At 44.9% G+C, this 14,709-nt stretch overlaps 1 protein-coding gene across 2 annotated transcripts in view; it reads right to left on the reverse strand.

Moving 5' to 3' along the window:
• The window catches only part of SSBP4 (single stranded DNA binding protein 4), a 398,281-nt gene extending 383,846 nt beyond the window's left edge, over positions 1-14,435 (reverse strand). The window contains exon 1 of one of the 2 annotated variants that reach the window (XM_066604633.1): positions 14,230-14,433. In XM_066604633.1, the coding sequence (XP_066460730.1) occupies positions 14,230-14,285 (56 nt within the window). In that variant the 5' untranslated portion in view covers positions 14,286-14,433. Of the gene's footprint in view, positions 1-14,229 lie in introns of both variants that reach the window. The other variant, XM_066604632.1, reaches the window with a different exon arrangement.
• Between the last annotated feature and the right edge of the window lie 274 nt (positions 14,436-14,709).

A 14,709-nucleotide genomic window follows, 5' to 3' on the forward strand; every position in this document is an offset into this window, starting at 1 on the left:
CTTGAGTGGCACGCCCGGAAATGTTCCGGGACGAGCTCCACTGCTCATAGCAACATAGCCCGGAAGATTTCCGGGCTATGTATCACTATGGGAGCTGCAGAGCACAATGCCACAAGCTGTGACAGTGTGCTCTGCCTGCACAGACCCACAGAGAACAAAGCAAGGGCTTTGAAAAACCAGCAGAAGATATTGCCGATATGCCGGCAATCTCCTGCTTTGTTTACAGGTTGCCATAGAGACCATCGGCTTGTCAGAAGCAAGCCGATGGTCTCTGTGGCAGGGAGAGCTGGTTGTTAGCTGTCAGAGGACAGCTAGGTACTAGCTCTTACAGCAGAGATCAGAGAAAACCTCTGATCTCTGCTGTGTTAACCCCTTACATGCTGCAGTCTATGTGACTGCAGCATGTAAAAGGGCTGTCACTGCAGCATGTAAAGGGCTGTCACCATCGGACCCCCGGAATGTGATCAGGGGTCCTGATGGGTCCCTGTGGAAGTCCCCTAAAGGGACAAAAAAAAAAATTTAAAAAAAAAAGTTAAAAAATTATAAAAAATAAAAAAAATAAATAAAATAAAAACACTTGTCTCCCTTTACTTTGTAAAAAAAAATCAAAAATACAATCACACATGTGGTATCCATGCGTCGTAATGACCCAGAGAAGGAAGTTAATGCATTATTTAACCCCTTAATGACATGGCCCCTTTTTTTCTTTTTTCCCCATTTCTTTTTTTCCTCCCCCCTGTTTAAAAAATCACAACTTGTCCCGCAAAAAACAAGCCCTTATATGGCCATGTCAATGGAAAAATGAAAAAGTTATGGCTCTTGAGACGCAACTGCAAAATTAGTTGAAATTCAATGATTAGACCATTTTAAAAAACCTTCCCTGGTGGGCACGACAGGGTGGTAGGAAACCCGCCACTCAAGGGGTTAAGGGTGATTGCACACAGAGTAAACTTGCTGTGGAATTTCAGCTGCAGAATGAGAGTCAAACTTCTGCAGCAACATACAGTACAAGGTAAGTGAGACTCACATAGGAAAAACCACTGCAGAATTTAGTCACGCTGAGGACTGTCAGATCAACGACAAGCTCTGTTTGTTGCGGAAATGTTGCGGATTTTCACCACGGAATTAATGTTACAATGAATTGAATTTACTCTGCAAAGTGTGATCATAACTTCAGTCTACCTAAATAATTACCCCTTTTTGCTCCCAAATTGTGCGATAGCCAAGTAAATTTACCATTCAGGGTCCCGAGCGAGCTGGGTAACAAGTTATGTAACAGAGATCTGCTGAATAATAAACCTACCTAGATACATTCCCCTCCTCACTAATATAGTAGTAATTATTAGGAAATTATAGTACGTGTTTCTGGTGGAGCAATGCGCCACACAACTGCGCAACATAGTACATCCTACGTCCATCCTGATTCGCAGACATTACACACACACAGCTCTGCTACATCCATCCTGATTTCCAGACATTACACACACAGCTCTGCTACATCCATCCTGATTTCCAGACATTACACACACAGCTGTACTACATCCATCCCGATTCCCACGCATCACACATACAGCTCTACTACATCCATCCCGATTCCCACACATCACACACACAGCTCTGCTACATCCATCCTGAGGCCCAGACATCACACACAGCTCTGCTACATCCATCCTGATGCCCAGACATCATACACACACAGATCTACTACATCTATTCTGATCCCCACACACTACACACACAGCTATACTACATCTATTCTGATCCCCACACATTACACACACACAGCTATACTACATCTATCCTGATTTTCAGACATCACACACACACACACACAGCTCTGCTATATCCTGATCCCTTCAGCTCATCCAGCAGGGATGACAACCAGCACAGCAGACTCCTGGATACAGTGATCAACCTCTGGTCATGTGATCCCTGACTCCACCCACACAGGTGATCACAGGACAGTGACATCATCACAGGTCCTGGTAGCTGTTGTTCGGCTCTGTAGGTGACTCTTTGGGTTGGTGCTTATCCAGTATACAGTACCTTCTACCAAACTCCAGAATGGCTCCTCCCACAGCAGTAATGTCACCGCAGGTCCTTCAGCCCGGTGGATTTCTGTGGTGGCGGTAGGTAGGTGCCCGCTTTCAGGATTACTAAATTGTGTCTGAGATAACGGCTTAGTTGAATTCTCATTTTGTTATTTTTGTCCTCACCTTCCAAGAGCCCTAACTTTGTTCTTGTTCTGTCGGTCAGGCTCTGTGTTTTATACATGTTGTAGGACCTGCGATGACGTCACCATTATGTGATCAGGGGCGGAGCATTAGAAGCACCCACACACATACTCATGGACAAGTGGTTGTTAGTAGTTTGATTGTGCCATAACTAGGCAGGTCTTTTAGGAACCTGAGCAATACAAGGCCAAAAGTGGCATTTTCTCAGCATTTCCAATGTAAACCTATTTTTAACATAAAAACGCTGAAAAAAAAAAATCTATAACTATATTTTCTGTAGACAAACGAACTCAATATAAAAAGTAGATGAAAACAGAAAACTCCCCTGCCTGGTATAGCTCTTGCCTTGGAGCTAAATGGACTTCTAGCTTCAGGTCCTTCAGCATTGCCAAGCGAACGTGTCCATTATGATCAGTCGGACCCGGCCCCAACACCTTTCCCCGAAAATTTATTTTAAGTGATGAAGTCAAGCTGGTTGCTCACTGCTCATCGCTAAAGATGGAGGTGACTGGGAGAAAAGGGTCCCATCTGCGTCCGTCTGAATCTGCGTTTCAGCAAATCTGCTTATTTTTTCATTCTGTTAATAGTCTAATAGACACATGTAGATTATTATTACTACTACATGTATATAAAGGAGTGATGAGAGCACGTGAATAATGCCATCCTGAGCCCCAAGAGAAAAACTAAATAAAAAAGGCTAAATGCAGTAATAATTCAAGATAAAATAAAAATACAAAAACACGAGTCTTAACCCCTTAGTGACCAAGCCTGTTTGCGCCTTAATGACCAGGCCAAATTTAGCAAATCTGACACGTGTCACTTTAGCATGGAAAAACACCAGAAAGGTTTTGCATATCCAAGCGATTCTGACATTGTTTTTTCGCCACATGTTGTACTTCATTTAGGTGGGAAAAAAAAGACCGATAGAATTTGTGTTTATTTATTAAAAGCGCCAAAATTGGAAAAATTTTGAAAAAAAAATTGTCATTTTTTCACATTTCCAACTGCAATATCTCAAATATGTGCAAACATAATATAGAAATTTTTGCTAAGATTTATATTTCCATCCGTTTACTTTATTTTGGGCACACATTGGAAAAACTTTAGTTTTTTTTTTTAACCATTTAGGAGACGTACAAATGTAACATTACTTTTCAGCATTTTGAGGAACACTTTGTTTTCCTACACCAAGCCAAGATTGGAAAGGCTCATAGGAGTTAAAATGATAGATACCCCCACAAGTGACCCCATTTTAAAAACTAGACCCCTTAACATATTCACTGAGGGGTGTCATGAGTATTTTAACCCCACAGTTTTTTTTCAGGAGTCAATGCAATTTAGAAGAGAAAAACTAAAATTTCATATTTTTGCAAATATGTCATTTTAAAGACAGGACTTTTTTCTATAGTACACATGAAAAATTAGGATTTGCACCCCAGAATAGATACCCCTGTTTGTCCCGTGCTCAGAAACATACCCATTGTGGCCCTAATCTTACGTCTGGATGCACAATAGGGCCCAAAATGAAAGGAGAAACCGGTGGCTTTCGGAACAGAAATTTTGCTTGAAGGAGATTTAGGACCTATTGGACACTTGTAGAGCCATTGAGTGACTAAAACGATGGAGAACGCTGACAAGTGACCCCATTTTGAAAAGTAGACCCCTTAACGAATTTATCTAGGGGTACGATGACTTTTTTGACTTCACAGTTTTTGAATGAATCTAAGCCAAGCCGAACGAAAAAAAATTACGATTTTCATTTTTTTGGTAATTCTGTCATTTTAAAAGCAGTTTTTTTGTACAGCACATATATGAATGAAGACTTGCACCCCAAATGGATACCCCTGTTTCTCCCGTGCTCAGAAACTTACCCATTGTGGCCCTAGTATTACGTCTGTATGCACAATGGGGCCCAAAATGAAAGGAGCAACCGGTGGGTTTCGGAACAGAAATTTTGCTTGAAGGAGATTTAGTCCCCATTGCCCACTTGTAGAGCCATTGAGTGACCAAAACGATGGAGAAACCCCACAAGTGACCCCATTTTGAAAAGTAAGCCCCCTAACGAATTTATCTAGGGGTATGATGACTTTTTTGGCTTCACAGTTTTTGAATGAATCTAAGCCAAGCCGAAGGAAAAAATTATGATTTTCATTTTTTTGGCAATTGTGTCAATTTAAAAACTGTTTTTTTTGGACAGTGTACATGGGAATGAAGACGTTCACCCCAAAATGGATACCTCTGTTTGTCCCGTGTTCAGAACCATACCCATTGTGGCCCTAATCTACTTAAAGGACACATGGCTAGGCCTATAATGTAAGGAGCACCCATTGGATTTCAGGGTACAACGGAATAAATTCGTCCCCATTGCCCACTTGTAGAGCCATTGAGCGGCCAAAACGATAGAGAACCCCCACAAATGACCCCATTTTGAAAACTAGACCCCTTAACAAATTCATCTAGGGGTGTACTGTGTATTTTGACCCCAAAGTATTTGAATGAATCTAAGCAAAGCAAAAGGAAAAAATTACGATTTTCATTTGTTTGGCAATTTTGTCAATTTAAAAACTGTTTTTTTTGTACAGTGTACATAGGAATGAAGACGTTCACCCCAAAGTGGATCCCCACGTTTGTCCCGTGTTCAGAAACATACCCATTGTGGCCCTAATCTACTTACAGGACACATGGCTAGGCCTATAATGGAGGGAATGCCCGCTGGATTTCTGGGCAGAACTGAATAATTTCCAGGCCCCATTGCCCACTTATACAGAAAAAAAATTGACATCCTAAAAATAATCCCCCCCCCCCCCCCCGCCGCCGCCATCCCCATTTTTTTGGCATTCCCTAAATATTAGATAAAGGTAATAATATAAACTGCGTTTTATGTCCGAAGACAGGGGTAATTACGGAGGCTGGTTGGGTTGGGCACATGGGGCAAGAAAACCGGGTATCCCCCCCTCCTCTCATGTATTTTGGGGGGTATTTCGTAACCTCAGCAGCGGGTATGGGGTGTAGAAAGTGGCGCTCTGTGAGGCTTTGTAATTTTGCTGCGGTGCGGCGGTCTCACAGACAAGGCGCACAACAAGCTGCTCCTGGAACTGCAGGAAGGCGAACGTTCCCGGGGCTTCTTGTAAATTACGTATTACAGGTAGCGGTCTGAATAACACCGGGCTCACGCAGCCGTAGGCGGAATCTGCTTGCGGAGGCGCACAGCGGATTCCAGCTGTGAGCCTGGCTGTGACCCTGCGTACGGCCGCGTAATGTACTGCACATAACTGCCTACTCACACAGGCGGTTGTTTATATTTCCTGTGCCGTCGCTTAGAGATGACTCGGGTACCCGCAGCCCGTACACAATGTGTTTGCATATGGGCTGCGGGTATATCCGCGGTCATAGAGCACAATGGGCTCTAGGTCGCGGATATCCGCGGTAAAATATAGCATGCCGTGTTCTGTTTCTGCAAGTGGATTACGCAATTCCGACCCGCTAATTGGGGGGAATTGTGTAATCCAATGCATGCGATTGATCCGTGGATTACCGCTGATCAAGCGCATGCAGAACCCGTAATTCCTCTCCGGTCATGTGTGACCGGCCTAATGTTAGATCGCTACTTTATCATGTGACCGGGGACCGTTCAACGAGGCCACCGGTCACTGCTCCAAGCACTCAGCGACCGTTGGTCGCTGGGAGCAAGGAGATTTAAAATTTCCTGGGCTCCCCGGCTCCTGCGAATGTGTCCGGCATTTTGCAGGCGGGCCCATACCCAGGAGCTGGCAGGATCCATGGAGGATAATCGCATCTGGATTCAAATGCGGAAGCCTCCGAGAAGATGTTTCATCTCCTCTCACCGATCGCATCGGTGAGGGAAGATGAAACTGCCACTTTTTAAAGAACTTTTACGTGATCGCCATTATGCATTGGGTAACGGCGATCACATGACCAGTAACCGCATACCGTGGCTCCCCGTGACATCTCCAGGCTCTTGCCTACCTTTGGTAGCCAGCAGCAGGGAGATTTTACATTTCTTGGGCAATCTTTCACTTTTGCTCATGCGTCCGCCATCATGCTGATGGGCGCATGCGCAGAAGCTGGGGTATGGTCCACGGATCAACATCCCACCAGGGAACAAATCCGGGACCTTGGGTACGGAATTTCATCTCCCCTTATGGATACGATCCATAAGGGAGATGAAACTTTAACTTTTTAAACGTTTAACTTTTTTTTTTTTTTTTACTTTTTAACTTTATATGATCAGCCGATGGATAACGGTGATCATATGACTGGAAACTGCATACAGCGGTCCCCAGTCATATCTCCCTGCACTCGGCTAACTGTGAGAGCTGGGTGCAGGGAGATTTTGAATTTGCCGGGCTCGCCGCCACATCGGCACATCGCAGAAGCCAGCAGGGGGTCCCGACACTGGCTGGAGGACATCGGCGGACCTGAGGTGAGTATTTTCACCTCCCCTCATGGATCCGATCCATGAGGGGAGGTGAAACTTTTCGTTTTTTACACTTTTTTGCACTTTTCCGCGATCGCCATTATCCATTGTATAACGGCGATCGCGGTACCGGGGATCGCTCACCGCGGTCCCTGCTGACATCTCCTGCCTCCCGGCTACCTACAGGAGCCGGGAGCCAGGAGATTTTACATTTCCCGCGCCGCAGGGCCTTCTGCGCATGCGGCTGACGTAATGCCGCCTGGCGCACATGCGCAGAAGGACGGCTACGGCGCCCGGAGCATCGGGACGGCGGGGAGTCGTGCGGCGGACCTCGGTGAGTAATTTCAGCTGCTCCGATGGATCCGATCCATCGGAGCAGCTGAATCTTTAACTTTTTGGGCACTTTTATTTACTTTTTTGCGATCGGCGCTATCCATTGCATAGCGCCGATCGCAATGCCGGGGGGGGGGGGGGGGGGGTCCGAACAGCCCGGGATGACAGCTCCATGCTATCAGCTACCTGCGGACATCAACAGCATGGAGCTGTCACGTCCACAGCCCGAGGGGCTTTATTCTCTGCAGGACACATGTTTTTACGTCCTCAGAGAATAAAGCCCACTTCGGGAGGACGTAAAAACACTATGGCCCGGTCGTTAAGGGGTTAAGGCCCCTGTCACACACACAGCCTTTTACCGCGATTAGCGAAGCGTCCCGAGCGCCGCTCTAACCGCAGTACAACACTCCCATTGAGTTTAATGGGGCTTCTCAAACCTGCGCTCAAACAGGGCAATTGTAATGCCCCGATTTTCGAGCGCTGTCCTATTTTTCAGCGTCTTCGCATTTTTTAACGCACTCCCTCAAAATGATGGGGTGTGTTAGGAAACACTGTAAAAGGTGTTCAAAAATGCTGCTCGAAATCATGGTAAAATGACGCAGTTCTAGCGGTGTTTAACTGAATGCATGTTTGAGATTGGCCTTAGGCGCCGACTGACATGTTTAGCATCCTGGAAATAGGAACCGTTATAAACATGGACCCTATTAAAGGCTGATATTATATGAAATGGGGTCCTATACAAAGTAAAGCTATATCCTCCACTTGCCATTACCCAGAACACTATGTGGCAGGAGAAAGAAAGGCCACTTGGCCGTAGTATACAGCACTCAGCATTTAGGACTACTGGGACGGACTAGTCTTCTGCACGGTGATCACTTTGGTCCTAAGGGTTTTCATTCTTTAGGACCCCAATGAAATCGGCACAGGTTTGTTTCAGTATACATGAAAGTTTGAGGACTATTGAATCTAATACTGCTACAGAAATCCCTTTGTCACTAGCATTGTAAAGTCCAATTGTTACCACTCACATTTAATTGATACATTGCTCCTTCTACAACATGCCATGCACAATTCCTCCCACCCACCAGAAATGATACCTTAGGAAATATTAGTTGTGCGAAAGCATTTACTTTTAAGTTTCATCCAACTTCCATATGACATTCCCTGTATGCAAAACAGTGATTAAGGAGCTTTCACACTATACAATCCATCATTAGAGGAGGGAACTGAACTAATCCTGAAGAAGATTCCACTGGAGACGGCCATTACTTAACCAGATTACGTCTGACAACTTTCTCTTTCTTTAAGGTCAGTTTAGAAGGATGTTAACTAACTGGTCAAGAAGGCCAACATCGAAGGCTGAACATCCAGAGAAGTTAAACTCTTTCCTCTTCAGCAAAACGGATTAGTTTCATATCCTAACAATATAGTCATGAATTTAAATTACGTGTTCAGGAAACATCTTTGTAATGCGCTGCTACAGAGTTTTCTGAAATGTGACATTTTTATTAAAAAGAAAGTATTAGAAGAAAAACAAATTAAAGGGGTTGTCCCGCGAAAGCAAGTGGGGTTATACACTTCTGTATGGCCATATTAATGCACTTTGTAATATACATCGTGCATTAATTATGAGCCATACAGAAGTTTTTCACTTACCTGCTCCGTTGCTAGCGTCCCCGTCTCCATGGTGCCGTCTAATCTTCAGCGTCTAATCGCCCGATTAGACGCGCTTGCGCAGTCCGGTCTTCTCCCTTCTGAATGGGGCCGCTCGTGCCGGAGAGCGGCTCCTCGTAGCTCCGCCCCGTCACGTGTACCGATTCCAGCCAATCAGGAGGCTGGAATCGGCAATGGACCGCACAGAAGACCTGCGGTCCACCGAGGGTGAAGATCCCGGCGGCCATCTTCACAAGGTAAGTCAGAAGTCGCCGGAGCGTGGGGATTCGGGCAAGTACTGGACGGTTTGTTTTTTTTATGCCTGCATCGAGTTTGTCTCGCGCCGAACGGGGGGGCTATTGAAAAAAAAAACCCGTTTCGGCGCGGGACAACCCCTTTAATGGAGACAAAAATAAATCTCTGTTGTCATAAACACCTAGCGAGTGTGATACTGAGCTGGGGCAAGTCCACCGCTATGCTGCTGACTGTAGCCCATGAGCCAAGAGGAGGTCCACACTGACGTTGGCATGATGTTCACCCATAGTAAGATGGTTCTAACGATGAACTTGTGTAGTCTAACAGTTTGACAGCAAGACCCCAGAGCTGTGCAAATCTAGCATAAAATCTCAGACATAAGAGTGCAGCATTGGGCACTATTTCCTCCAGGAAGAAGCTAGGCAACATGCCGAAAAACCAATGGACCCTATAGCGCTCAATGGGGTCTGTCTGCCACTGTTCAGGTACGGCATGTCACAAAACCAGTGCTTCAGGGTTTTTTTTAACTTTTTTAGCTCCTATTACAAAGCCAAAACGCCAGAAAATCTGAATGCAGATGTGAAAGAGAGAAAACACATTTGAGGTAGAGCAGCACTTTGACAGGGTACGGAACACAGAAGAACTGGTGCAGTAGTTGCCTGGCACAACTAAGAGCTGAAAGCGTGGTCCGGAAGAACTGGTGCAGTAGTTGCCTGGCACAGCTAAGAGCTGAAAGCGTGGTCCGGAAGAACTGGTGCAGTAGTTGCCTGGCACAACTAAGAGCTGAAAGCGTGGTCCGGAAGAACTGGTGCAGTAGTTGCCTGGCACAACTAAGAGCTGAAAGCGTGGTCCGGAAGAACTGGTGCAGTAGTTGCCTGGCACAACTAAGAGCTGAAAGCGTGGTCCGGAAGAACTGGTACAGTAGTTGCCTGGCACAACTAATAGCTGAAAGCGTGGTCCGACACACAGGAAAGCTTGGGAAGGGGTAATCTTGTATACAAGAGAGCTGGGCATGGGGTGATCTGGTACACGAGGTCTAGGCATGAGGTGACCTGCAGCACAGGACAGCTGGAGAAAAGTGGCTGAGCATACAAATATTTTGGGAAAGACTGGTTTGGCACACAGGAGATCTGGGCATGGAGTGATCTGGCACATAGGAGGCCTAGAAAAAAAGTGGTTATGCAAACTGGAAATCTGGCAAAGGATTGGTCTGGCACTCAGGAGAACTTTGGGAGAGTTACTAGAGTATAACAAGAAGGGTGGCATTTTCTGGAGAAAAACTTTTGCCTTTGCCATTATGCCACCAATAGATTTATGCCGCACTTTAACATCCTAGAAGAGGTGGACTAAATCTGCTTTGAAGGATAGGGTTGCAAAGAGACTTTGGCCATGACAGGGGTCATGCATTCAAAGATCACAGTGTAGCCCCGTGATCTCCTGATATAATTGTAGTCAATGCAGGTCATGTTGTGACTAACAGGTAGTCATAATCATGACCCACAAATCGTAAAAAGTCCAGCAAAATTGGATTTTTTGCAATCTGCGGGTCGCAGATGCAGCTACTTGCGAGTTGCAGTGCAACCTGCATTGACTTCTGTTAGAGTATCAGCTCACTGGGCAGCAGTGCTTACAAGATAAAGCAATATTTTATTGTCTCGCTTCGAATGCGCTTGAGAAAAGGGGAAGGTCTTCCGAAACGTCACAGAGGTGTGCAAGCACTGCTTTCTTTCTGGCAATGACTCTATGTGGAATCGTATTGTATGGGACTACGGAATTCTGCAAAATCACTTTTGTAGATTTTTCTGCACTATTGGTGATTATTAAGGGCTTTTTCATGGGGACCTTTTTCATGTCCGTGTAATAGCCAAAGAGGCTACTCACATATGCGCAACATGCCCATTCTGGTCAGTTTTCACAAATGAAAATAGCCTGCGCATTGTCAATAGATTCAGAAAAATCAGGCAGCATGTGCGGTTGTGTCCGTGTGCTGTCCGATTTTTTGGTGTCTAATATTGGGGATTGGATGAGTTTTATAAATTTTATGGTTGCATAGATGTTAGGCTGCATCCGCACGGCCTACAAAACATGAAAAAACCCATTGGAAATCAGGAGCTTCATATTGTAGCGAGATTTTGTAGCCCATGCGGACGCAGCCTGACTCATATATAGAAGAAGAGCATTTATTGAAGACTTCCAGCGGGCCGTGCATGGTGTTTGAAATAATGTTGTTATAGCTAGTGAAGCCTATAGCTTTAAAATAACTTGGCTACTCCTCTTATTCAAGCAGCATATTATGCAGCAACCCAAAGAACAGTGTTCATTAGCCACCATTGGGGGATGACTAATGACAACCAATTTATAACAACTACTAGGAAACTTTTGCCTACCAGCTTTTAGTTACACGTAGTTTGCATGTTGTCTCGTGTGCTCAGAGTAGAATACCAGAATGCCAAAAGCAGCACTGTATATATATATATATATTACACATACACACATATATACATACACCACACATTTATGTACCTCGTGGCAGTGGGGGCGGAGCCCTTAGCTAGGAAAAAACAACCCATAATACTCACCTCTTGCAGCATGCTGGCTGCTGCTGTGATCTCTGATTCCATTGGCTGCAGGGGAGTCACGTGAGTTATTTACACGTGACCACTTTATCCTATAGCAGGCCGGCAGGGACATCATTAGTGAGGTCCCATAAACCTGCTTTGGAGCTTCTACATTAGAACCCCACATGATTGGTCTACAGGACATCACCAGGCGTGCTAGCTGGGTGACATCTGTCAGATGCCAAGGTGCTGGACCGCTGAAGCGAACATCCGCTACTATGGTGAGTATATTAATTTTATATAGTTTTGGGCATGGGGGAGCCAAAACTATATAAAATCAGTAACTTGGAAAATCCCTTTAATGCTGGTCTGGAGGGGTACTGACTACTGTTTCTCCTTTTGCAGGGTGCTAAGTAAGCATGGGGATACTTATGGGTCATCCAATACTCCACTTGGAACTTTGGTATGCAAATGGGACATAGTATATATAATACTACTGTGACACAAACTACCACAGAGCCAGCTTCCAATAGGTGGCACTGCAGAGGCATTTTATCATTTGCACTTGGCATAAAGCGCAGGCTCACATACTACATTATTGTAAGCAGAGAGTCATTTGTTAGGCATACGTATACATCTCTGTACAGTAAAACATTAGATATGACATTCCTTGAGATCTGTGGGATTTTTGATTACTTTTCAGCATATTGAATAATCAAGCCATTTATATACTTTTCAGCTATATTGCATTGGCATCATACATCAATAATTCTGCGGTTTACACCGGTTTCACTGATGGACAATGGAGGAATAGTACACACTATCTGACTATCAATTGTGACACTCTACTACTGCTGCTCTTAATATCAACATGGTTAAAGGGGTTGTCCAGAGTCAGAAAAGCATAGCTGCTTTCTGCAAATCACCTTTGCCCATAGGGATGTGTGTGGTATTCCATTCCAGTTCAATTGAATTGAATTGAATGGGAGCTAAGCTGCAATACTTGACACAACCTACAGACATGGATGGCACTGTGTTTTGAAGAAAGCAGCCATGTTTTTCTAACGCTGGCCAATCCCTTTAAATAGAGCAACACCACAAATAAGCCTGACCAAATAACCAACTCTAAAAGTTCTAAGAAAACTCCTATGGTTGTAAGCGTTTGTTCTCCGATTAGATGTTATGAAAAACCAATGGACAATGTCAAGTGTAAATCCCAATCAAGATGAAGGTATCCATGGACTTCTGCTATTCACACGAACAGGATATATAGGACACGCTTCCTTACGGACATAATACCCAGGTAGCAGTTGTAGCAAAGTACACATAGTTGGCAAGAAACAATAGAATGTGTGATGAGTAGCTATAGAAATCCATCTGTGGGAAGTCTGCTCAGCGCCCGCTGGAACGTTCCACAGAGACACACAGATACCCAAAAACTTTTACACTTTATATAAACTACTCTAAGTGAGGAATAGAAAGATGTGGTCAGCGCCCCCAGCCAGCAGAAGACTGAATAGACAGGTAAACAACTATAAGAGATGGCAAAAGTATCCAGATGATGAATCATAACAGAACAAAGTAACTACAAACAATGTCAATGTGTAGAAACATGTATTACATAATACTAGGAAAGTACAGACACCGAACTGAATCAAAGCTGGATATTATATAATAAACTCTGCAAATACTACATCATATAACAATTCATTCCTATGAGCACCAGATAGTATAGAAGTCTATGTAGCTATATACAAGTAGACACAATCAGTCAGAGATGCTTTGCCAACTTGATCAAACAAATCTCTGAAATCTACTCCATAAAGGCAGGGAATCAGCTGGCGGCACTCTTGTAAGAAATGATATTTAAATCCATATTCTTAGAGGAATTATTGTCCCAAGCTTGAGAAAACCAGAAGGAGGCAGAGGTGGAGTGTCAGCTTTGTCTTGCCACAATGACAATCAAGTTAACTAGTTCTTGCCCAGTCTGTGCCTCACTGCCCAGAAACACAATCACTCACACCACTGAAAAAAGTACATTATAAAGCTGATTATGGGGGTACCAATGCCCATACATGTATGTACAAGAAGATGCTTGGAAGCGTAATGAGCAGTGTAGGATTAGGAAGGGGTCATTGTTCCAGCTGCCTCTGTATGGGGGCATCCCTTGCTGGGTTCTGTATTGTGTTGTTTGGGGGTGGGATGCATGGAGAGCATGCTGTACCAGGGAGGAAGCCAACAACTTCCATAGGGGTGCAATTTACTTAAAAGCACAGATTGCATTAGAAAGGAAAAGCATAGAAGTAGGACAGACTTCAGCAGGGAGAACCTCCAGAGCGGCTGCAGGAGCCAGCCAAAAATAAGGAGGGAATTTCAAGAGTGCAAGAAACTTCATGCAATGGTGTAGAGACAAACACAAGAGCAGTACGTGAGCCGCCAGCCTGGTTACAATGCCCACATCAACATGGGCATCACTCACCAATCAAGGCATGGCATTACTACATACAAATCCATCCAAACACATGTATCACAATAGAAAAAGTTTCCAGGTCCCTCAAACAGTGCTGGGAGCCACATATAGCCGGCGATCAGTGATCAATACATGGTGCAGCCGGACAGGAAAGTTCACAGAAGTCCGTGATCTCATCCGCTGGAGTATCCCGAGCCCCGAGCCCTCCCAGCACGGACAGGACTACCGGCTAGCACTCCGATCCCCGCCGGCACCGCGCTCAGCATATAAAGCAATGAATGGACTTACTTTTCCCTCGCCTGGCTATCAGAAGGGACGGTGGATCCTTTCCCTTTGGCATACATGCTTGTTTGAGACTTTTCCTACTCAACACCTGTCAAAGGAAGCAGCCAGCAATGCTCTCTCTATCTCCATAGCTACTCCTTCAGTTTTTTACATCCCAAAGCATTGGCCACAAATCAGGCACATTTTCTAATGGGGGATCTTGAAACCGCCGGAGCTTTTTTTTTTTTTTCTTTTTTTTTTGTTCAGCTGTTCCAGGAATCGCCTGTCCCCCCCGACGAGAGCGGCGGCGGGTGTGATGAGGGAGAGCCTCTGCACTCTTAAAGGGGCGATGCCGGGCAGCAGGATGCCGGGGCACAGCCGCTCGCTGCCCTTCTGGCTTAAAGGGGCCGCATGTCACAATAGTAACTGTTCCCCTGCATGTTCACTACTGAAATAGTAGCAGCTATTTACAAATAGTAACAGTCTGTCAATGAGCCGAGCGTT

The sequence above is a fragment of the Eleutherodactylus coqui genome, chromosome 5 (genome assembly GCF_035609145.1).
Source record: "Eleutherodactylus coqui strain aEleCoq1 chromosome 5, aEleCoq1.hap1, whole genome shotgun sequence".
In the NCBI taxonomy this organism is placed as follows: Eukaryota; Metazoa; Chordata; class Amphibia; order Anura; family Eleutherodactylidae; genus Eleutherodactylus; species Eleutherodactylus coqui.